General features: G+C 39.3%; 1 protein-coding gene across 12 annotated transcripts in view; it reads right to left on the reverse strand.

The window, feature by feature from the left end:
* The window catches only part of CDKL3 (cyclin dependent kinase like 3), a 126228-nt gene that overhangs the window by 16432 nt on the left and 83099 nt on the right, over positions 1-26697 (reverse strand). For 8 of the 12 annotated variants that reach the window (XR_014838801.1, XR_014838802.1, XR_014838795.1 and 5 more), the window contains one exon: positions 25896-26027. The exons of 3 other annotated variants lie outside the window; for them this stretch is intronic. Coding sequence is in view for 2 of the 9 variants with exons in the window: in XM_085014600.1 (XP_084870726.1) it covers positions 25896-26027 (132 nt within the window). In the remaining 7 variants the exon portion in view is untranslated. Of the gene's footprint in view, positions 1-19499; positions 20778-25895; positions 26028-26697 lie in introns of those variants that run through there. One more of the 12 variants, XR_014838800.1, reaches the window with a different exon arrangement.

The raw sequence follows: 26697 nt of genomic DNA on the forward strand, positions 1-26697 counted from the left end.
TCAGTGGGTTAAGTACCCAGCATTGCTGTGAGCTGTGGTGTAGGTCGCAGACGAGGCTCAGACCCTGTGTTGCTATGGCTGTGGCGCAGGCAGGCAGCTGCAGCTCTGAAACTACTCCTAACCTAGGAACTTCCATGTGCTGCAAATGCGACCCTAAAAAAGAAGAAGAAAAAGAGAAAAAAAAGAATATTTGTTGAATAAAGCTGTGCCTTATTATCATTATTATGATACTCTGTTTCTCTTCTTTTCTTTTTTTTTTTTCTGGTCTTTTTAGGGCCACACTTGCAGTATATGGAGTTTCCCAGGCTAGGGGTGGAATCAGAGCTGCAGCCACTGTCCTACGTCAGAGCCACAGCAACACAGGATCCAAGCCGCATCTGCCACCTACACCACCGCTCACGGCAACACCTGATCCTTAACCCACTGAACAAGGCGTGGGATCTAACACTCATCCTCATGGATACTAGTCGGGATTGTTAACCGCTGAGCCACGAAGGGAACTCCTATACTCTGTTATTTGAGGTTCTCTTTTATAGAATAATCTCAAAGGATGAGCTAGATTTTAACCCAAGAACCAGATCATTTACCCTACTAGTATACAGAATTTACCTTGAGAGGAAATATTGTGATACAGTTGAATGTAGCTGAATTTATAGGACACAAGAGAAAAAGTTATATCAGCGATGTCAGATTCCAATGATGTGATCGGATGCTGACTTCCTCTGCTCCCAACACTTTTTCCAAAATAAATGCACAAAGTGTTGGACCTAAAATACGGCCCAGGGCTAGAGGCACTTTAGCCCTCTTTTCCTGATGATGCCACTATGATTTGTATTCTTGGTGTATCTGCAATTTGAGGGCAGAGCAGATGCTGAAGGCTGTATGTCCATGCTGCATCCTCTAACCCTGCCCATAGACGGGCAAGACTGAGGTCAGTGACTACCACTGAGTCTTAGCTGCAGAAAGCTGGCAGTCCTAACTGCTGAAAGAGTCCTCTGCCTTGTACTAAATGATGATTGAAGTCAGTGCCAGATTCTCAGCGGGTCAACAAGATTTCAAGTGAGACTGCTCAGGTTGCTGCCTCACCCAAATACCAGCAAATCACACCTACGACGCCTACTACAGTAGGAAACAACGCAGCTGGACAGCATATTTTGGGCATGTAAGCCAGGCACGTCATCAAGACAGCTCCTCATGAAATAATTGCTCTGGGAGAGCGCAGAAAGGGGAGAGGCCTGTTGTCGGGGCAGAATGCAACACCTCTTTCTCCTACTGCCCTTCCCTCTAGGCGGGCTGAGCGCTTCCCTGATGAGCAGAGCTAGGCTGGTGTCCTCCATCTCCCAAGTTCTAGTGCCAGGGGCAACTGGAGGAGAAGAAGCTTTATTCATCTATGGGCAGTTTCCTGTTTCTGACAACATGTTCAAAAGTCAAATGTAAGTACAACCACTATGGAAAACAGTGTGGAGGTACCTCAGAAAACTAAATACAGAACTACCATACGATCCAGCAATCCCACTCCTGGGCATATTTCCACAAGCCACCCGAAGAAGTCCAGATTCCCAGCCCATCAGGGGACTGAGGGAGCTGTTCTTCACTCAGAATGAGATCTTCAGCCCCACATATTTTCAGTAGAACTTCACTCAATGCCTTGCATAGGATGGCCCATCAGCAGCTAAAAATAGTTACCCCAAAATTGGATATTTGATAATATTAAGAAACTTAGGCTTAATATTAAGTGGCTTAACCCTGTGGGCTCAGAGGGTTAAGAACTTGACTAGTGGAGTTCCCCTTGTGGTGCAGCGGAAATGAATCCGACTAGTAACCATGAGGTTGCAGGTTTGATCCCTGGCTTTGTTCAGTGGATTAAGGATCCTGGGGTCGCTGTGAGCTATGGTGTAGGTCACAGATTTTTGTTGCTATGGCTGTGGCATAGGCGGGCAGCTGTTTCTCCAATTGGACCCCAGCCTGGGAAACTCTACATGCTGCAAATGCAGCCCTAGAAAGACCAAAAAAAAAAAAAAAAAAAGAAAGAACTCAACTAGTAGTATCCATGAAGATGCAGGTTCCACCTCTGGCTTCACTCAGTGGGTTAAAGATATGGCGTTACCATGAGCTGCAGCGTAGGTCGCAGACATAGCTCAGATCTGGCATTTCTGTGGCTGTGGCACAGGCCAGCAGTTGTGGTTCTGATTTGGCCCCTAGCCTGGGAACTTCCATATGCTGCAGATGCAGCCTTAAAAAGCAAAAACAAAAACCAAACAAAAACACAAACTGGATACAAAGAATCCTGCCATATCACATAGACAAAGTTGGTTTTTTCTTTTTTGTCTTTTTAGGACTGCGCCTTTTTAGGGTCGTCCCAATGTACACGAGGGTGTGAGAGACCCCATTGCTCCACATCCTCACCAACACTCGTTGTTGATAGTTTCCGCTAAATGGATGAGAAAACTGGAATCTGTGGTTTTCATTTCCCTGCTTACTACTGAAGCTTTTGTGTTACTCGCCATTCATCTTCCTGCTTTTGTAAAATATCTGATTCTGCCCTTTGCTCATTTGGGGGGATATGCTGGTTTTTTTCTTATTGTTTTCTTCTAGAAATTTACTATACATTCTAGATTTAGTAATGTAAGTTCCCAGTTGTGACTTGCCATTTCATTTTTTAAAAGTGTTCTGTGATGAAGAGTACCCCTAAATTTTTTTTTTTTTTGTCTTTTGTCTTTTGTTGTTGTTGTTGTTGTTGTTGTTGCTATCTCTTGGGCCGCTTCCACGGCATATGGAGGTTCCCAGGCTAGGGGTCGAATCAGAGCTGTGGCCACCAGCCTACGCCAGAGCCAAAGCAATGCGGGATCTGAGCCGCGTCTGCAACCTACACCACAGCTCACGGCAACGCCGGATCGTTAACCCACTGAGCAAGGGCAGGGACCGAACCCGCAACCTCATGGTTCCTAGTCAGATTCGTTAACCACTGCGCCACGACGGGAACTCCCCCCTAAATTTTAATATAATTAAATTTGTTCACAATTTTGTTTTCTTTCCCTTTTTGTATCTTAAGAAATATGTGTCCTCTGATTTCTTACCTATCTTCTCTGGGAAGTCTTCAGCTCCTATAGGGATGGGATTAAGATGGTGGAGTAGAAGGGCTGGAGTTCACCTTCTCTCATAAAAGCAACAAAATTACAACCAACTGCTAAACAACCTTCAACCAAATAGACTGCAAACTATCAAAAAAGATATCTTACTCTAGAAGACAAAGAGGAGGCCACATTGAGACAGTAGGAGAGGCAATTACTCAATATAAGCAACCCCATACCTGCTGGGTGGGCAGCCCGGAGACTGAAAAGTAACCATATCAAAAAAGGCTCACCCATGGGAGTGAACGATTTGAGCTCCATGTCAGGGTCCCACAACTTGGGATCTGGCTTGGGAGGAGGAGTCCCTGGAGCATTTGGTGTCGAGGGTCAGCAGGGATTATGCACAGGAGCTCCATGGGACTGGAGGAAGCAGAAACTCCACTCTTGAAAGGCGAATACAGGCTTTCACGTGCACTGGGTCCCAGGAAAAAGCAGAGACTCCATAGGAATCTGGGCCAGACCTGCATGCAATTCTTTGAGGATCTCATGGGTAAATAGGGGGTGACTATGGCTTCTTGTGGGGTAAGGACATTGGAGGTAAAGGTCTCAGGAATAATCATCTGTGCAAACTCCTCTAGAGGAGGCCATTTTGGAAAGTCTGGCTGAATCCATCAGCAAACAGGCTGCCTAAAGACCCCCCAGCACACCATCTCTAATCACACTCAGAGACAAAGCCCTACCCATCAGAGGGATGAGAATCAGCTCCACCTATCAGTGGGCAGGCACCAGTCTCTCTGATCAGGAAGCCTGCAGCAAGCCTCCATACCAACTTCAGCCACAAGGGGGGGAGACATCAGAAGGAAGAGAGGCCACAATCCTATTGTCTGCAAAAAGAAGACCACACCAAAAATCTATACAAAATGAAAAGGCAGAGAATTATGACTCAGAATTATGACTGGGAACAAGGGAAAAAACCCAGAAAAACAGTTAAGTGATCTGGAGATTACCAACATCCATGAAAAAGACTTTAGACTGATGATAGTAAAGATTATTTAAGATCTTGGAAATAAACCCGAGGCAAAGATTGATAAATTACAAGAAACACTGAGCAAAGATAGAGGATTTAAGGATTAAGCAAGCAAAGATGCAAAATACAGTAATTGAAATAAAAATTCACCAGAAGCAACCAAGAGCAGAATACAGGAGGCAGAAGAACAAATGGCAAGGTGGAGGACAGACTAGTGGAAATTACTGACACGGAATGGAAAAGAGAAAAAAAGACTGAAAAGAGGAGTTCCTATTGTGGTGCAGTGGAAAAGAATCTGACTAGAAATGATGAGGTTGCAGTTTCAATCCCTGGCCTTGCTCAGTGGGTTAAGGATCTGGCATTGCTGTGCGCTGTGGTGTAGGTTGCAAACACAGCTCGGATCCTGTGTTACTGGCCAGCAGCTGTAGCTCCAATTCAATCCCTAGCCTGGGAACCTCCATATGCCACAGGTGCAGCCATAGAAAGAAAAAAAAAAGACTGAAAAGAAATGAAGATAGTCTAAGAGAACTCTGGGTCAGTGTTAAAGCACCAACATCCATATTATAGAGGTGCCAGAAGAAGAATGAGAGAAATGGCCAGAGAAAATATCTGAAGAGATAATAGCTAAAAACTTCCTTAACATGGGAAAGGAATCACTCACTCAAATCCAGGAAGCACAAGTACCATATAAAACAAACACAAGGAGGAATACCACGATACACATATTAATCAAACTGACCAAAATTAAAGACAAAGTATGGAAACAAATAACATACAAGGGAACCCCAATAAGGTTATTAGCAGATATTTTCAGAAGAAGTGCTGCAGGCCAGAAGGTAGTGGCACAATATACTTAAAGTGATGAAAGGAGAAAACATCCAACCAAAATTATTCTACCCAGCAAGGCTCTCATTCAGATTTGAAGGAGAAATCAAAAGCTTTATAGACAAGCAAAAGCTAAGAGAATTCAGCAACACTAAAAAAGCTTTACAACAAATACTAAAGGAACTTCTCTAGGTGGAAAAAAAAAAGCCACAACCAGAAACAAAAATATCAAAATGACAAGGCTTACCAGTAAAGGCATACATATAGTAAGGGTAGGAAATCATCCATACACAAATATGACACCAAAACCAGAAATCATGAGCAGAGGAGGGTACAAATGCAGGATACTGGAGATGCACTTGCAATTGAGAAACCAACAACTTAAAACAATCTTGTGTTTATGTGTACATATATTCCTATATCAAAACTTTTAATTACAAACCCCAAATCTACAATAGATAAACAGACAAATAAGAAAAAGCAATCTAAATACAACACTAAAGATAGTTATCAAACCACAAGAGAAGAGAACAAGGGAAAGGAAGAAAAAAGACCAACAAAAACAAATCCAAAACAGTTAATACAATGGCAATAAGAACATACATATTAATAATTACCTCAAATGTACATAGATTAAATGCCCCAACCAAAAGACACAGACTGTGTGAATGGATACAAAAACAAGACCCTACACATATGCTGTCTTTAAGAGACCCACCTCAGTTCTAGGGACATGTACAATTGAAAGTGAGAGGATGGAAGAAACTATTCCATGCAAATGGAAATTGAAAGAAAGCTGGAGTAGCAATACTCATATCAGACAAAATAGGCCTTAAAACAAAGAATATTAAGAGTTCCCACTGTGGCTCAGTGGAAAAGAATCTGACTAGCATCCATGAGGATGCAGGTTTGATCCTTGGCCTTGCTCAGTGGATTAAGGATCTGGCTTTGCCATGAGCCGTGGTGTAGGTCACAGACACAACTCGGATCTGGCACTGCTGTGGCTGTGGAGTAGGCTGGCAGCTACAGCTCCAATTCAACCCCTAGCCTGGGAACCTCCATATGCCCTAAAAAGGGTGCAGCCCTAAAAAGACAAAAGACAAAAACAAAAAAGAAAGAAAGAAAACATGTGGAGACTAAACAACATGCTACTAAATAATCAATGGACCACTGAAGAAATCAAAGAGGAAGTTAAAAAATACCTAGAAGCAAATGACAACAAAGACAAAACAATCCAAAACCCATGGGATGCAGCAAAAGCAGTTCTAAGAGGGAAGTTTATAGTAATACAAGACTACCTCAGGAAACAAGAAAAAGCTCAAAACAACAACCTAACTTTACACATAAAGCAACTAGAGAGAGAACAGACAAAACCCTAAGTTAGCAGAAAGAAAGAAATCATGAAATCAGAGCAGAAATCAATGAAATAGAAATGAAGAAAACCATAGAAAAGATCAATGAAACCAAAAGCTGGTTCTCCAAAAAGATCAAGAAATTGATAAATCCTTAGCCAAATTCATCAATTAAAGAAAATCAATAAAATTAGAAATGAAAAAGGAAAAGATACAACAGACACCACAGAAATACAAAGGACCATAAGAGACTACTATATGCAACCATATGTTAATAAAATGAACAACCTAGAAGAAATGGACAAATTGTTAGAAAAGTACAATCTTCCGAGACTAAACCAAGAGGAAATAGAAAAGATGAATGGACCAATCACAAGCACTGAAGTTGAAACTGTGCTTTAAAAACTTCCAAAAAACAGGAGTTCCCATGGTGGCTCAGTGGTTAATGAATCTGACTAGGAACTATGAGGTTGTGGGTTTGGTTCCTGGCCTCGCTCAGTGGGTTAGGGGTCTGGCATTGCCATGAGCTGTGGTATAGGTCGCAGACATGGCTTGGATCCCAAGCTGCTGTGGCTGTGATGTAGGCCAGTGACTACAGCTCCAATTAGACCCCTAGCCTTGGAACATCCATATGCCATGAGTGTGGCCCTAGAAAAGGCAAAAAGACAAAAAAATAAAAGCTAAAAAAAAAACCCAAAAAACTTCCAACAAACAAAAGTTCAGGACCAGATGGCTTCACAGGTGAATTCTATCAAACATTTAGAGACGAGCAAACACCTATCCTTCTGAAATGATTCCAAAATTGCAGAGGAAGGAATGCTCCCAAACTGATTCTATGAGGCCACCATCACCCTGATATCAAAACCAGACAAAGACACTGCAGAAAAAGAAAATTATAGGCCAATATCACAGATGAACATAGATACAAAAATCCTCAACAAAATACTAGCAAACCGAATCCAGCAATACGTTAATAGGATTGTACACCATGATCAAGTGGGATTTATCCCAGGGATGCAAGGCTTCTCAAAATCCACAAACCAATCAGTGTGATACACATTAACAAACTGAAGAATAAAAACCATATGATCATCTCAATAGATGCACAAAAAGCTTCTGACAAAATCCAACACTGATTTCTCATAAAAACCCTCCGTAAAGTGGGCATGGAGGGAACCTACCTCAACATAAGAAAGGCCATACAGACCAACCTACAGCAAACATCATTCTCAGTGGTCAAAAGCTGAAAGAATTCCTGCTAAGATCAGGAACAAGACAAGGACATCCATTCTTGCCACTACCATTTAATATAGTTTTGGAAGTCCTAGCCATAGCAATCAGAGAAGAAAAATAAAGAAAAAGAATGCAAATTGTAAAGAAAGAAGTACAATTATCACTGTTTGCAGATGACATGATACTATACCTGGAAAATCCTAAAGATGCTACCAGAAAACTGTTAGAGCTCATTAATGAATTTGGTAGCAGGATATAAAATTAATACACAGAAATAGACTGCATTTCTATATACTAACAATGAAAGATCAGAAAGAGAAATTAGGGGAGTTCCCTTTGTGGTGCAGTGGTTAACAAATCTGACTAGGAATCATGGGGTTGTGGGTTCAATCCCTGGCCTTGCTCAGTGGGTTAAGAATCCGTCATTGCCATGAGCTGTGGTGTAGGTCACAAATGTGGCTCAGATCCCGCATTGATGTGTCTCTGGTGTAGGCCGCAGCTACAGCTCTGATTAGACCCCTAGCCTGGGAACCTCCATGTACTGCAGGTGCGGCCCTAGGAAAGGCAAAAGGACCAAAAAAAAAAAAAATCCAGAAATGGAAATTAGGGAAACAATCCCATTTATCACCACATCAAAAAGAATAACTAAAAAAAAAAACAAAAAAAAAAACAAAAAAAAAAAACAGGAATAAACCTACCTAAAGAGACAAAAGACCTATAAGAAAAACTATAAGACACTTATGAAAGAAATCAAAGATGACACAAACATCTGGAAAGATATAGCATGCTTTTGGATTGGAGAATCAATATTGTCAAAATGACTATACTTCTCAAGGCAATCTACAGATTCAATGCAATTCCTATCAAATTACCAATGGTATTTTTCACAGAACTAGAAAAAAATTTTTTTAATTTGTTTGGAAGCACAAAAGACCCATAATAGCCAAGGTCATCCTGAGAAAGAAAAATGGAGCTGGAGGAATCAGGCTCCCTGACTTCAAACTCTATGCTACAAAGCAATAGTCAAAACAGTATGGTCCTGGCACAAAAACAGAAATATAGATCTATGAAACAGGATAGAAGGCCCAGAATTAAACCCACGCACCTATAGTCAACTAATCTATGACAAAGGAGGCAAGAATATACAATGGAGAAAAGACAATCCCTTCAATAAGTGGTCCTGAGAAAGCTGGACAGCTACACATAAAAAAATGAAATTAAAAACTCCCTAACACCATCCATAAAAATAAACTCGAAATGGATTAAAGATCTAAATATGAGACCAGATACTATAAAACTCTTAGAGGAAAACACAAGCTGAACACTCTCTGACATAAACCACAGCAGTATCTTCTCAGATCCATCTCCTAGATTAATGACAAAAAACTAAAAATAAACAAGTGGTACCTAATTAAATTTAAAAGTTTTGGTACAGCAAAAGAAATCCTAAACAAAACAAAAAGACAACTGACAGAATGGGAGAAAATATCTGCAAATGAAGAGACTGACAAGGGATTAATCTCCAAAATATATAAACATCACCTGCAGCTCAATACCAAAAATCAAACGACCCCATCAAAAAATGGGCAGAAAATCTAAACAGACAATTCTCCAACGAAGACATACAAACGGCCAAAAGACCCATGAAAATATGTTCAACATCACTAATTATCTGAGAAATGCAAATCCAAACTACCATGAGGTACCATTTCACATCAGCCATAAATGGCCACCATCGAAAAGTCTACAAACTTTAAGTGATGCAGAGAGTGTGGAGAAAACAGAACACTCTTACACTTTGGTGGAAATCTAAATTGGTACAACCACTATGGAAAACAGTATGGAGATTTCTCAAAAAATTAACAATAGAATTACCATTTGATCCAACAATCCCCCTCCTGGAACCATGACTCAAAAAGATAAATGTACCCCAATGTTCATTTCAGCACTATAAACAATAGCCAAGACATAGAAGCAACCTAAATGTCCATCAACAGAGGAGTGGATAAAGAAGATGTGGTACATACACACAGTGGAATATTACTCTGCCATTAAAAGTTATGAAATAATTGCATTTGCAACAACATGGATGGACCTAGAAATTATCATGCTAAGTAAAGGTAGACAGACAATGAGACACAAATGTCATATGCTATCACTTACATGCAGAATCTAAAAAAAGGATACAATGAACTTCTTTGAAGAACAGAAATTGACTCAAAGACTTTGAAAAACTTGTGGTTACCAAAAGAGACTGGTTGAGGGGGAGGGAAAGTTGGGTGTTTGGGATGGAAATATTGTAAAACTGGGTTGTGATGATGGTTGTACCACTATAAATATAATAAAATTCATTGAGTTTAAGATAAATAAATAAATACTCTTAAAAAAAGAGAAGGAAATGTGTCTACTACAACATATATATCTTTTCTAGATTTTCTTCTAAAAGTTTTACAGCTTTTACATTCTCATTTAAGTCCTAAGTACTTCAGGAATTATATTTTGTGTTAGTATGAGGCAAGAATCCAATTCCTTTTTTCTATGTGTATTACCAACTGTCTCAGTCATATAAATTTAACATTCTAACCTTTCCCCACTGATTGTCAATGACACTCTCTCATGTATTGTTTCTGTACATGAATAGTTCATTTTTAGGTTCTCCATCAGTTCTACTATTTTCCATCCTCCCACTAATTCATTAGTGTCTTAGTTACAAATTTATAATGAGTCTTGATTTCTGGCTAGGCAAGATTTTATACTTCCTTCTTTTTTTATTTTATTTTATTTTTTGCTTTTTAGGCCCACAGCCATGACATATGGAAGTTCCCAGGTTAGGGGTCGAATCCAGCCTATGCCACAGCCACAGCAACACGGGATCCGAGCTGTGTCTGTAAACTACATCACGGCTCATGGCAATGCCAGATCCTTAACCCAATGATCGAGGACAGGGAGCGAACCTGCAACCTTATGGTTCCTAGCTGGATTCATTTCCGCTGCGCCACAATGGGAACTCCTGTACATTCATCTTTTAAGATATCTTGTCTGTTCTTAGCCATATGCTTGCTCAATATGAATTTTTTTTAATTTTATTGACGTACAGGTGATTTACAATGTTGTGTCCATATAAATTTTAAAACTAAGTTGTCAATGTCTGTTAAAAAAAAATCACAAACTTTTTTGAAAATTCATTGTGAAGAGCTGACATTTTTATATTTAATGCCTATTGAAGAAAGGCAGATAGAGGAATCCTTAACTTCTTGCTGACTTTTATAGGCATTCATTAATATGTTTGTTGCAGGTTTTTTCCAGATTCACCTTTTCAAATTCAGGAAATTCCCTTCAACTCCTAGTTTAAAAGAGGGGTTCCCCCTTTTATCAAAACTGATATTGAATTATATCAAATACTTTTTTGTCTGCAGCAACTAAAACAAACATGTTTTCCCCTTTTTATTTATTTATGTATTTATTTATTGGCTGCCCCCACAGCATGTAGAAGTTCCTGGACCAGATTAAACCCGAGTCAGAGCAGCAACCCAAAGCTGCAGCCGTGACAACGCCATATTCTTAACCCATAACGTCATAGAGAACTCCATCCCCCTCTTTTTAATCTGTTAGAGTGGAAGACTAAAATAATAGATTTCTCAATCCCATATTCTGAGATGAATCCCACTCAGTTGTTACCTATTATCATTTTATACATCCTAGACTTTGCTTTCTAATATTTGGTTAGGATTTTTGCAGCTGTTTATAAGTGAGTTTGGTTTATTATTCTCCTTGTTTTACTCACCTTGCCTGCTCTATGCATTCATTCACTGAACAAAAATTATTATGAGTGCCCACTATGCACAAGGCATTATTCTAGGTGCTTGGGCATTATATTAACAAAAGAGAAAAATATCCCTATTCTGATGGAGATTATTACATACTAGCCTCAAAAAAAGAGTTAGGGTATGTTCCTGTTTTTCTATTTTATGGAGGAACTATATAATTTGGGGATTAACTCTCAAATTTTTGAAAGAAGGTATTTGTTAAACTCTCTGGGCTTGATGGTTTAACAATTGATTCTTTTTCTTTGTTAGTTATAGGATCATACAGGTTTTCCTATCTATTTTTGAGTCAGTTTTAACTAATATTTTGTAGGAATTTTTCCATTTCAGGTAAATTTTCAAACTTATTGGCCTAAGCTTGCTGGCAATGTACTTTTTTCGTGTGTGTGCTTTTTAGGGCTGCACTCGCAGCATATGGAAGTTCTCAGACTAGGGGTCTAATTGGAACTACAGCTGCCAGCTTATGCCTCAGCCACAGCAGTACAGGATCCCAGCTGTGTCTGCGACCTACGCCACAGCTCACAGCAACGCTGGGTCCTCAACCTACTGAGTGAGGCCAGGGATTGAACCAGCATCCTCATGGATCCTAGTCAAGTTTGTTACCACTGAGCCATGATGGGAACTCCCAATGTACTCTTATTGCTTTTGTTCAATCCCTATTCCATCTGTACTCATTGTCCCTTTGCCATTGATTACTTTGCCCTTCCTTGTTTTTCTTTTTCATCTACTTTTTTTGCGGGGGGCCAGGCCCATGGCATGTGGAAGTTCCCCTGGCCAAGGACTGAAACGGTGCTACAGCATTGACTTAAGCTATGCAGTGGTAATACCAGATCCTTAACCCCTGAACCACCAGGGAACTCCCTTCTCTGCTTTTTCTTGATTAATTTCACCACAGGCTTATCAATTTTACTAGTCTTACCAAAAAACCAACCTGCTGCTTTGTTTTCTAATGTATTACATTTTCTGTTGTATCTCAATTTTTCATTTCATTAACTTATGTTCTGATAATTATTATTTCCTTCTATTTTTGTTTTTATTCTGTTCTTCAAATTTCTTCAGTTGGTATTTAGTTCATTAATTTTCAGCCACTCTCTTCTGATACAAACATTTAAAGTTACACATTTCCTTATAACTATCACAAGTCTTTTTAAAACTTTTATAAAAATTATAACACATATACAAAAATGCACAAATTATAAGAGTTCAATGACTCATCACAAAGTGAAAGAACACCTGTAACCCCCATGCATATCAGGAAACAGAACATCACGACGGCACCCAAAATCTTCCTCATGCCTCTCCCAATCACCATTTCCTGTTTCACCCAAAGGTAACCAATATCACGACCTTTATCACCAGAGATAAGTTTTACTTGTTTTTGAACTTCATGAAAACAGAACAATGTAGTATGTATTTTTGTGTGTTTGGCTTCATGTTCTATATTATATTTGTGAATTATATCTAAATTGCTGCATATGGTTACAATTTATTCATTTTTATTGATATATAATATTCCATTACATGAATGTAATAGAATTCATTTATTCATTCTACTATTGATGAATATTTGTATGATTTACAGTTTGAGGCTATTGCAAAAATGCTAATATGAACACTGTTTTATTTTGAAATCACTTCAAACTATAAAAAAGTTACAGGACTAGTACAAAGAACATTTTTTTTCCCTGAACGATGTCACACTAAGCTGCTGATATAATGCCCCAAATAACTTAGACTTTACATATAATTCCTACAAATATGGTATTTTCTTTTGTTTTCTTTCTTTTTTTTTTCTGCCTCACCCTCAGCACGTGAAAGTTCCCAGGCCAGGGACTGAACCCACATCACAGTTACGACCTGCACCACAGGTAAGACAAAGCCAGATCCTTAATTTACTGTACTTCATGGGAACTTCCAATAATGGTATTTTCTTACTTAACCTTAATAATCAAAAGCAGGAAATTAACATTAATATATTACCACCATATAATCGACAGACCTCATTCAAGTTCTTCCAATTGTTCCAGTATGTCTTTAGTAGCAAAACACTCTAGTCTGTGGAGTCCCCTGGTAGTCTAAAAGGTGGCATTCGGTGCTTTGACCACGTGGTCTGGGTTCATTCTCTGGGAACAGAGATCCCACTCAAACGGCTGCTCACCATGGCCAAAAACCAAACCAAAACCAAAACCAAAACCAAATCTTGTCAAGGATCACATCTCTCTCCTTCTCCTTCAATGTGGACAAGTTCTTCCGTATCTCCTTGACTTCCACCTTGACCCTTTTGATCCTTTTGAATATTGCAGGCCAGCTGTTTTGTATAGTGCCATAGATTTTGTTTTCCTGATATTTCTTCATTTTAACATTCAGGTCATATATTTTCGGCAGGATTATCAGAAAAATAATATTGTTCTCATTGCATCCTGTCAGGTGGTAAATTACATCAATTTGTCTCATTACCTTGGCCAATTTTTTTTTTTTTTTGGCTATGCCTGAGCATAAGAAAATTCCCAGGCCAGGGATCAAACCCACTCCACGGCAGTGACCCAAGCCACAGCAGTGACAATGCCATATCCTTAACCTGCTGAGCCACCAGGGAACTCCTCACTTTTACCAATTTACCAAGATTGCTACTCTGTAAAATTACTCTTCTCCCATTGTAATTAATAAGTATCCATGGATAGACACTATGAAAATATCTTGTTTAGTTTTAGATTCCTTCCATGATTCTTGCCTGCATCAATTATTAGTGTGATAGCAAATTATTTTCTTTTTCCATTATTCCTTCTACATTTATTGAATGGTGTTCTGGAGTTCCCATCGTGGCTCAGCAATAACAAATCCAACTAGTATCCATGAGGACATGGGTTCAATCCCTGGCCTCGCTCAGCGGATTAGGATCCAGCATTGCCATGAGCTGTGGTATAGGTTGCAGTCGTGGTAGGATCCCAAATTGCTGAGGCTGTGGTGTAGGCTGGCATCTACAGCTCCAATTCGACCCCTAGCCTGGGAACTTCCATATGCTATGGGTGCTGCCCTAAAAAAGACCAAAAAAAAAAAAAATGGAGTTCAACTGCAAGAAAGTGCTATGTCCTCTCTCCCATTTACTTATGTGTGTGTGGAGTCATAGATACTCATTTTTATTTATATTTTATACTCCATTACTATCACTATTTTTCTCCTATTATCCCATATTTGACCATTAGGTGTGCCTTCTAATTCGTGTCTATGTCCTTTCAATGTTTTGAAAAGAACTTCCTTACTTTTTGGCACAACAAGATGTTTCAGGCTCATTGTCTCCTTTCCCTGCACTAGCACAGAATCAGCCATTTCTCCAAGGAGCTCTGTAATTTTTTTTTTTTTGTCTTTTTGCTATTTCTTTGGGCCGTTTCTGCAGCATATGGAGGTTCCCAGGCTAGGGGTCTAATCGGAGCTGTAGCCACCGGCCTACACCAGAGCCACAGCAACACGGGATCCGAGCCACGTCTGCAACCTACACCACAGCTCACGGCAACGCCGGATCCTTAACCCACTGAGCAAGGGCAGGGACCGAACCCGCAACCTCATGGTTCCTAGTCGGATTCGTTAACCACTGCACCACGACGGGAACTCCGAGCTCTGTAATTTTGTATTAAATAACCTTATTTAGAAGTCAAGATCTGGGCACTAGCTATGCTCACTGCTATTGGAGTATCTCGGCAGATAGAACTGGGAAATATATGAAAGTATACACAAATGCACACATATGCATCTATACCTAATAAAGCCATAAATGTATTTGCTCAATCCTAGAATATACATGTAATTGTCAGAATTACTAACACATGCTCCTGGGAAACACAGATTTATTAATTAGTGTACAGTATTTGTGTACTGTTCTTTTTGTTCTTAGCCTTATAGTATATAGCCAAAATACTCTTTTCCAAAGAAATTTAGGTTAAAAAAGAATGACATAATGCCATATGTGGGCAACATGATGGACCTAGAGATTATCATACTAAGTGAAGTCAGACATGAAAGACAAATATACGTGGAATATAAAAAAAAGGATATGAATGGTCTTATTTGCAGAACAGAAACAGACTCACAGACTTTGGAAACAAAGGGAACCGGTGCCAGGAGTGGGAGGGATGGACTCAGGGTTAGGGTTTGGCATAGGCACACTGTTGTATATGGAATGACTGGCCAATGCGGGGACCTGCTGTACAGCACAGGGAGAGCAACCTCCTATTCTGTGAAAATCCATATGGAAAAAGAATGGATGTGTGTATACGTATAACTGAATCACTTTATTGTACAGCAGAAATTATCACAACATTGTAAACCAACTATACGTCAATAAAACTTCAAAAAAATGAAAAAAAATCAACAACAAGGCCCTACTGTATAGCCGAGGGAACTATATTCAATATCCTCTAATAAACCACACTGGAAAAGAATATGAAAAAGAAAGTGTACATATGTATAACAGAGTCACCTTGCTGTACAGCAGAAATTAACACAATATTGTAAATCAACTATGCCTCAATAAAATAAATTATTTTTAACAACAAGAAAAGCCCCCCAAAACAAAGATATTTAGGTTAGCTCTTTCCTTGTCTTCCCTCTCCAGTGTGGTTATTTTATTCATTTGTAATGTAATAAGATCCATTTGTTACCACTTGTATTCAGTTTTAGGTCCCGCCCCCAAAATAAACACACACGTATACACACACACACACACACACACACACACACACACACACACTCTGATGTCAGATCAATTCAGTGGGGAAAGAAAAGTATTTTTAATTCATGGTGATAACAGAATAACAGGATATTTGGTTGGGGAAACAATGATCCTCAACTTTTATTCCACTCCATGTGCAAAACTACTTTGAAATTAGATATAAACTGGAGTTCCCATTGTGGCTCAGCAGATTAAGAATCCGACTAGTCTCCATGAGGATGTGGGTTTGATCCCTGGCCTCGCTCAGTGGGTGAAGGATCCAGCCTTGGTGTAAGCTGTGCTGTAGGTCACAGACACAGCTCGGATCTTGCGTTGCTGTGGCTGTGGTGGAGGCCAGCAGCTACAGCTCTGATTCAAACCCTAGCTTGGGAACTTCCATATGCTGCCAGTACAGCCCTAAAAATCAAAAAACAGAAAAAAGAAAAGAAAAAGAAATTTAAATTAAATATAAATCATTCAAACACCACAATTTTAAAACTTCTTAAAAATACATGGGAGTATGTCTTTGCAAACTTGCAGGAGGCAAAATTTCTCAGATCATAGAAAACACTAGCCATAAAAGAAAACATTGATAAGCTGGACTTCATCAAATTTAAATATGTCTGCTCATCAAAAGACACCATTTGGAAAATGAATAGGCAAGCTACAGTCTTACTGGAAAAATATTCTCAGTACATACACCAATAAAATATTTGTGTTTAGAATATATAAAGAATCTCTATAAATCAACAATAAAGAGATAAACAACTCATTAAAAGTAAACAGAAGTCCTGAACATACAATCAAAGAAGATATAAAAATGGCGAAAAAGCACATGAGGAGTTCCCATCGTGGTGCAGTGGTTAACGAATCCGACTAGGAACCATGAGGTTGCGGGTTGGGGTCCTGCCCTTGCTCAGTGGGTTAACCATCCGACGTTGCCATGAGCTGTGGTGTAGGTTGCAGACGCGGCTCGGATCCCGCGTTGCTGTGGCTCTGGCGTAGGCTGGAGACTACAGCTCCGATTTGACCCCTAGCCTGGGAACCTCCATATGCCGCAGGAGTGGCCCAAGAAATAGCAAAAAGAAAAAAAAAAAGAAAAAGCACATGAAAAGGTGCTCAGTCATTACTTATTAGGAAAATGCAAATTAAAAGTACAATGAACTACTACGATATACCCCTTAGAAGAGCCAAAGTAAGAGACAACAAACTCATCATTGGTGAGAACATGTTACAACTGAATCCTCAGTCATTGCTTTGGATAACTGTTTGTCAATTTTTCCCTAAAGTTAAACGTACATCTACCCTATGATCTACCGATGTCATCTGCAGATATTTTCCTGAGAAAAATGAAAACGTGTCCACAAAAATATTTGTATAAAAAGTATTAAAATCTATCAACAACCCAAATTGTATCAACTTGAGAATGGATAAAGAAATTATAGCATATTCATTTAACAGATGACTAACTAAAAAGGGTGAACTACTTAGAACGGGTAGATTTTAAGGTATATTAGCGAGTTCCCTTTGTGGCTCAGTGGTTAACAAACCTGACTAGGATTTATGAGGATGTGGGTTCAGTCCCTGGCCTTGCTCAGTGGATTAAGGATCTGGCGTTGCCTTAATTTTAAGCTGTGGTGTAGGTCCCAGATACGGCTCAGATCCCACGTTGCTGTGGCTATGGCGTAAGCTGGCAACTGTAGCTCTTATTGGACCCCTAGCCTGGGAACATCAATATGCCATGGGTGTGGCCCTAAAAACCAAAAAAAAAAGGTATATTAGATATATCTCAATAAGGCTCTACAGGAAAAGTATGTATTGAAAAATACATGGATGACATTGATGAATCTCAAAAACATTGTCAAACAAATATAAACTATATGGTTCATTTACCTATACACTATATTCCATTTACATAATGTTTGAATACAAATAAAACTAATCTGTGTTAAAAGAAGTCACATAATGAATGGTTATATCTGATAGGAGGCATTGACTGAAAAAAGAATAAGGTGTGATGTAATTGTTCTATATTTTGCTTTGGGTGGTGGTTACATTAGTATTTTTGTCACAACTCTGTTTTGTCTGTTTGTTTTTGTCTTTTCTGGGCCGCACCCCTGGCACATGGAGGTTCCCAGGCTAGGGGTTGAATCGAAGCTGTAGCTGCTGACCTACACCACAGCCACAGCAATGTGGGATCTGAGCCGCATCTGCGACCTACACCACAGCTCATGGCAATGCTGGATCCTTAACCCAATGAGGGAGGCCAGGGATTGAACCCGCAACCTCATGGTTCCTAGTCGGATTCATTAACCACTGAGCCACGACGGGAACTCCTGTCACAGCTCTTGAAGCTAAACAGTTAGAACCTGTGCATTTCATTTTATGTAAGCCATACCTTAAAAAGTATCAATAAGAAAATGAATAGCCATACCATACACTGGGAGATAATATTTGCAAATGGATATATATGGCAAAACTCTGGTGTTTAGAATATGTATATCATGAACCTGTAAAAACCAGCAGTAAAGAAGCAAACATTCCAATTTAAAATATGCAAAACAGGAGTTCCCACTGTGGCACAACAGATTGGTGGCTTCTGTGCAGCACCAGGACACAGGTTTGATCCCCAGCCTGGCACAGTGAGTTAGAGGGTCAGGTGTTGCAGCTGTGGCTAGGTGGCAACTGTGGCTCAGATCTGACCCCTGGCCCGGGAACTCCATATGCTACAGGGTGGCCAAAAATAAATAAATAAATAAATAAATGAATAACATGTGCAGGAGTTCCCATTGTGGCGTGGTGGAAACAAATCTGACTAACATCCATGAGGATTTGGGTTCAATCCCTGGCCTTGCTCAGTGGGTCAGCAATCTGGTGCTGCCATGAGCTGTGGTGTAGGTCACAGATGTGGCTCTGGATTCCAACTTGCTGTGGTGTAGGCAGGCAGCTGCAGCTGCAATTTGACCCCTACCCTGGAAACTTCAATATGCCATGCTGTGGCCCTAAAGAGCAAAAAAAAAAAAAAAAAAAATTTTTTTTTTTAATGTGCAAAACACTGGAGCAAACACTTAACAAAAGAGATACAAGGATGGCTAATAAGCATGTGTAAAGATCCTCAACATCATTACTTACAAGGGAAATGGAAATTAAAACCTCAATGGGTTACCTCTACACATTCACTAAAATAGATAAAATTAAAAAGACTGATAATATCAAATGTTTATAAGGATATGGAGCAATTGGAACTCAACCAACCACTGCTGGTGGGAGTGTCAACAGTTCTCTCATTTTAGACAAATGTTTGGTAGTTTTTATAAGTTTAAACTTGCATTTATCTTATTACCCAACAATCCTATTTTCCCAAGAAAAATGAAGGCATATATCTGTAAAAATACTTGTACAAAAGTTCACTGTATCCTTAATAATAATAATAAAAGCAACTCAAAGAATGAATCAACAGGAGACTGTATAAAGGAATTGTTTAATATTCATATAAAGGAATAGTAAGTTGCCCCAAAAGAAACAAATTACTGATAAATGCAAACTATGGGTGAATCTCAAAACAGTACATTAAAGTACTCACACTATATTCTATTTATATGATTCAGATTTCATGAAGTCCAAAAACAGGCAAAAATAATCTATGGTATTGGAAATCAGAAACTGTTTACATTGTGAGTAGATAATTGACTGGAAAAGGAACTGAGTTAATGGAAAGGTTCTATATTGTGTTTCAGGTAGTGTTACATGGGTGAATATAATTGCCAAAACTCACTAAACTGAAGATTTAAAATTAATTCAAAAAGCCCTCACTTCAGATTTTACTACAGAGCTACAGTCATCAAAATAGTATGGTACTGGCACAAAAACAGAAATAAAGATCAGTGAAACAGCATAGAAAGCCCAGAAACAAACCCCTATGGTCAATTAATCTATGACAAAGGAGGCAAGAATATACAAAGGAGAAAAGACAGCCTCTTCAATTAATGGTGCTCAGAAAACTGGACAGCTCCATGTAATACAATGAAACTAGAACACACTCTAATACCACGCACAAAAATAAATGCAAAATGGATTAAAGACCTAAACATAAGACCAGATATTATAAAACTCTTAGAGGAAAACAGGCAGAACGCTCTTTGACAAAACTGCATAAATATCTTTCTTGGCCTACCTCCTAGAGCAAAGAAAATAAAAAATAAACAAATGGGATCTGATTAAACTTAAAAGCTTTTGCACAGCAAAGGAAATTATAAACAAAACTAAAAGATAACCTACAGAATGGGAGAACATATTTGCAAATGAAATGACTGAAAAGAGATTAATCTCCGAAACATACCAACAACTCATGTAGCTCAATATCAAAAAAGCAAAGAACCCAATCAAAAAATGGGCAGAGTCCTAATAGACATTTCTCCAAAGAAGACACATAGATAGCCATTGGCACACGAAAAGATGCTCAACATCACTCTTACAGATACGCAAACCAAAACTACAATGAGGCATTATCTTACACCAGTCAGAATGGCCATCATCAAAAAGCTCTACAAAGAATAGGAGTGGCACAGTGGGTTAATGATCCAGATTATCTCTGTGGAGGCACCAATTCGATCCCTAGCTGGGTGCAGTGAGTTGAGGATCCAGCATTGCTGCAGCTCTAGCATAGGTTGCAGCTCCTGTTCAGATTTGATCCTTGGTCCAGGAATTTCCATATGCCATGGGGTTGGTGGGGAGCGGTGACTGAAAAAGGAAAAAAAAATCTACAAACAATAAACGCTGGAGAGGGTGTGGAGAAAAGGGAACCCTCCTATACTGTTGGTAGGAATGTAAGTTAGTGCAACCACTAGTGAGAATAGTATGGAGGTCCCTTAAAAAACGAAGGAATACCACTCCTGGGCATATATCTGGAGACAATTATAATTCAAAAAGATACATGTACCCCCAATGTACACTGCAGTACTATTTACAATAACCAAGACTTGGAAGCAACCTAAATGTACATCAACAGAAGATATATATATATAGATAGATAGATAGATAGATATAGATATAGATATATAGATATATAGATATATATAGATATATAGATATATAGATATATAGATATATATAGATATATAGATATATAGATATATATACATAAAGGTTCCCAGGCCAGGGGTACAATTGGAGCTGTAGCCGCCAGCCCACACCAGGGCCACAGCAACGTGGGATCCAAGCTGCAACTGTGACCTACACCACAGCTCACAGCAACATCAGATCCTTAACCCACTGGGTGGGGCCAGGGATCAAACCTATGTCCTCATGGATGCCAGTCAGGTTCGTTAACCACTGAGCCACGACAGGAAGTCACACACACACACACACACACACACACACACACACACACACACACAGGAATATTAGCCACAAAAAAAGAATGAAATAATGCCATTTACAGCAACATGGATGGACCTAGAAATTATCATACTAAATGACGTCAAAGACAAATATCACTTGAGATCATTAATACATGGAATATAACAAAAATGATACAAAAGTACTTACAAAACTGAAATAAAGACTCAAAGATTTTGAAACCAAATTTATGATTATCAAAGGGGAAATGTGGTGTGGGGAGGATAAAATAGCGGTCGGGATCAACATATGCACACTCACATATATAAAACAGGTAACAGGGACCTATAGCACAGGGTAATCTACTCTGTGTAATCTATGTATATGGGTAACTTTGCTGTACACCTGAAACTAAATACAACTTTCTAAGTCAGTTACACTCCAATAAAATTTATGTTTTTAACAAAGTCCTCAAAACAAAGATGAAATAAACACATTTTCAGAAAAACATGACTGCATGGATTTGTCATCAGCCGGTCTACACTAAAGGAAATACTAATGGCTATGTTTCAGGTAGAGAAAAATGACCCCAGACATAAACTTGGAGATGCAGAAAAGAATAGCAACAAAAAGAGTAACTATTAACTGTCTAAGACAATAGTAATGTACTGCAGGGTTGACATGTATAATTAAAATACCTGACAAAAATAGTATGTAAGTCAGGAGAGAAGTAAAAGGATTAAAGTCCTTTAACTCTAAGGTCCTTTCATTACCCAAAAAGAAGTACTAATTTTATTAAAATCTAGCAAGTCAATGATGCACATGATAACCTACAGAGACCCGTGAAAGAATGTATAATTAACAAACTAATAAAAGGGAAATATTGAATAACAAAAATACACAATAAATCCAAAAGAAAGCAACAAAGGAGAGAGAAAACAGAATAAACAGAACACATGAAAAGTAAATTGCACACTAGTAGATTCAAAGCCAAACAAATCAATAACTACATCAAATATAAATGGCTCCAACTAAAAGATATAGTCAGACTGGACTAAACAAATGTCTTTTTTTTTCTTTCTCTCCTTTTTTTTTTTTTGCTTTTTGGGTCTGCACCTGTGGCATACGGAAGTTCCCAGGCTAGGGGTCGAATCAGAGCTACAGCTGCCATCTCACCCCACAGCCACAGCAATGCTATATCCGAGCTGCGTCTGTGATATACACTACGGTGTGTGGCAAGAATGGATCCTTAACCCACTGAGCAGGGCCAGGGATTGAACCCGCATCCTCATGGATATTAGTTGGGTTTGTTTCTGCTGAGCCACATGGGAACTCCCGAATTAAAAAATTTTTAAATGGCCATTATCAACTACATGCTGCTTTTAAATAATCATTTAGGGCAAGTCAATAAATTTCAAAGGGCTGAAATGGTAAAGAATGTGTCCTCTACAGGTTCAGTCCCTGGGCTTGCTCAATGGGTTAAGGATCCGGCATTGCCGTGAGCTGTGGTCTAGGTCACAGATGCAGCTCGGATCTGGCACTGCTGTGGCTGTGGTATAGGCCAGCGACTATAGCTCTGATTTGACCCCTAGCCTGAGAATCTCCATATGTCATAGGCGCAGCCCTAAAAAAAAAAAAAAAAAAAAAAAAAAGAATGTGTCCTCTGACTATACTCAAATCAAGCTAAATTCCAATTTCAAAGATATGCACGTGTTTGGAAACTGAGAATTACATTTCTAGATGGCTCATGGGTCAAAGCAGATATTACAAAGGAAATCAGAAAATATCTTTTACTGAATGATGAAAATACTACATATAGAAACATGACAGATTATCAGACACAACTTAGAATAGATTTACAAGGAGATCCTGCTGAATAGCATTGAGAACTATGTCTAGATACTCATGTTGCAACAGAAGAAAGGGTGGGGGAAAAACTGTAATTGTAATGTATACATGTAAGGATAACCTGACCCCCTTGCTGTACAGTGGGAAAATAAAAAAAAGAAAAAAAAAAGAAAAAAAAAGAAACATGACAGAGTTAAAGTTGCACTTGGAGATAAATTTATAGTTTTAAAATGCTTATTAGAAAGACAACAATGGCTAATAATCAATAATTTAAGTTAGAAAATGAACACAAAATTTAATGGAAAGAAAGTAGAAGGAAAATATAGAAGCAAACATTGAGACAGAAAACAAACACAGAGATCAACTTCATTGAGAAGACTTTGAAACAGATAAATTGCTGTCAAAACTCAAGAAAAATGAGAGAGGAGTTCCCATCATGGCGCAGCAGAAATGAATCCAACTAGGAACCATGAGGTTGCGGGTTCCATCCCTGGCCTTGCTCAGTGGGTTAAGACCCAGCGTTGCAGTGGGCCTTGGTGTAGTGCAGGTTGCAGACATGGCTCAGATCTCGTGTTGCTGTGGCTGTGGTGTAGGCTGGCAGCTGTAGCTCCGATTCAGTCCCTAGCCTGGGAACCTCCACATGCCGGGGGTGTGGACCTAAAAATTGGGGGGAAAAAAAAGGGCAAAATGAGGGAAAACATAAATGACTAAAGTCAGTAATGAAAAATGGGACTTGATTATAAATCCCATGGACTTTTATAAAATGATATCAAGAACAGCTTTTATGTTGACAAATTTTAAATGAAACGGACAAATTCCTAGAAAAACTTAACTTACAAAATTGACACAAGCAGCAACAGCAAAAAACAAAACAAAACAAAACAAAACCAACCTATTAGGCTTTAGCTTTCAAATAAAATGAATACATCATTTAAAACCTCTCACACTGCTGCTGCCCACATCAGACCAGCCCCCTGGATTATAATGAAATTAGGTGATGCTCCCAAATGACAGAAGCTAATTTTAGTGAAGTTTGGATCTGGCCTCAACTAGCATTACTACCAGGTATTTGGTTACAACAAACACATCTAGATGCAAAATATCTTGATGCATTTTGCCAAGCTGAGAACAGCAGTTCCAGGAGAATGCTGACCTCATGAGGAAGTTTTCTAGATTTTCATTTCAGCAACTCTAGCATGACAGATACTATAGCACAGGACCACCAGCTCATATCAAACAGTTGAATCCTCAGCTCAAGGACAGTGTACTCTATCTTTTTAACTAAAATATGTAACCGATGCTCAGCTTTAAATCAATCACACATTCACATTTGTCCTCTACAATTTTGGCTGATCTTCTCCCCTTCATGTGACCAACAGTATTTTCTCCTTCTTCCTTTTCTTGATATAAATCACAATGCCCCACATATTCCCAAAATCATGCACAAATAAGTAGGGTTGTAGTAACAGTGATGCTGTTGTGCTGCTGTCACTGAGGAGTCACACATTATATTTGGATTCTAGCTTTTTATAAGACAAAATTTGTATGGTACTAGTACAAGATTTACAAAGACAATATAATGGACTTAAAACTACAAGTTTCTTTAATGAACAAAAGAAGTGAAAGAAAAAGAAGTACTTAATTCACAGGCCCAGATACTAATTTTCTCCAGATGTATGAATGCTTCATTATAAAAACCAAATCAGGAGTTCCCATCGTGGCTCAGCAGTTAACGAATCTGACTAGGATCCATGAGGATGCGGGTCTCATCCCTAGCCTTGCTCAGTGGGTTAAGGATCTGGCGTTGCCCTGAGCTGTGGTGTAGGTCACAGACGCAGCTTGGATCCTAAGTTGCTGTGGCTGTGGTGTAGGCTGGCAGCCACAGCTCTGATTAGACCCTTGGCCTGGGAATCTCCATATGCTGCAGGTGTGGCCCTCAAAAGCAAAAAAAATACATAAGGAGTTCCCGTCGTGGCGCAGTGGTTAACGAATCCGACTAGGAATCATGAGGTTGCGGGTTCGGTCCCTGCCCCTTGCTCAGTGGGTTAACGATCCGGCATTGCTGTGAGCTGTGGTGTAGGTCGCAGACACGGCTCGGATCCCGCGTTGCTGTGGCTCTGGCGTAGGCCGGTGGCTACAGCTCCGATTCAACCCCTCGCCTGGGAACCTCCATATGCCGCGGGAGCGGCCCAAGAAATAGCAACAACAACAACAACAACAACAACAACAAAAAGACAAAAAGACAAAAAAAAAAAAGAAGAAAAACCAAACCAAAAACACTAAGAGAAAGAAAGAAAAGAAAGGGAGGAAAGAAAAGAGAAAGGAGAGGGTGAAGTCAGAGAGAAATAGAGGAGGAAGAAACACCCACAAAGAAAAGTCCAGGTCCAGGGAGTTCTCTTGTGACGCAGCAGGTTAAGGATCTGGCATTGTCCCTGCAGTGGCTTAGTCCTCCAAGGGCTAGCCAATTCCTAGAGATGGTAAAAAAACTCACCTCTAAGCCTGTCTTTCATACGCAATCAATCCTGAGTCCATACCCCAACTACCTCTTACACTTCAGCTCCCTATTCCTCTGCCCCAATCACCCCAGGGCCTGGTACGATACACCTAAGGGCAGCCCCTATGCCTCAGAGCCTGCTGAAATTATTCAAACTAGCCAGTCCTAAGCCCACTTACCTTGCTTGGCACATTCCTTCCTTTGGAAACCATAACAAAGACTCTTTCCCAGGTTTTCTCCTCATTCCCTCTGTCTCCTGACCAACACTGATGTTTTCCCATGGGGCCCTCTGTGCCCGCTTCTCTTGAGATCTGTGAATATAACAACAATCTCATCAGGGGCAGTTTTCTTCTGATCTGTTGGCCTTACCATTACTGAATAATAATAAACTCTATGTTACTATGCCCTGGGTTTTAGCAATTTGACGATGATGTGCCTTGGTGAAATTTTCTTTGTGTCTATCCTGTTTGGGATTTATTTACCTACCTGAATCTAAGGATTTACAGTTTTCAATGCATTTGAAAACATTTCAGCCATTCTTTTTCCAAACATTTTTTCTGCTCTTTCCCATTTCTAGAAACACAACTGTATGTATGTTATACTTAACAATATTTTAACAGAATCATTTTACTCTTTTTGAGTTTTGTTTCATTTTATTTCAGTCTTCCTCTATGCTCCAATTTGGATGGTTTCTATTGCTTAAAGCCCCTGATATGTTCTTCTACAGTACCTAATTTGCTTTGGACTTAACTCCGTGACTTTTGAATTCACTTCAAATACTGTATTTTTAAGCTCTAGAAGTTCCTTTTGTTTTTGCACCTGCGGCATACTAGTTGGGTTCATCAACCACTGAGCCACAATGGGAACTCCCATGGTGACAATTCTAATTTTTAGTTCAGTAGGACTCCTGCTCTGGCCTCTAGCAAGAGGGTACCCCCTCTGAAAACCAGGGACTCCAGTTCTGCCAAAGCTCAGGGTTGC

This window comes from Sus scrofa, chromosome 2, assembly GCF_054392235.1.
Source record: "Sus scrofa isolate SSC_HxYL_T2T_F1_AM1 chromosome 2, Sscrofa_HxYL_maternal_Yorkshire_Landrace_v2.0, whole genome shotgun sequence".
NCBI lineage: Eukaryota > Metazoa > Chordata > Mammalia > Artiodactyla > Suidae > Sus > Sus scrofa.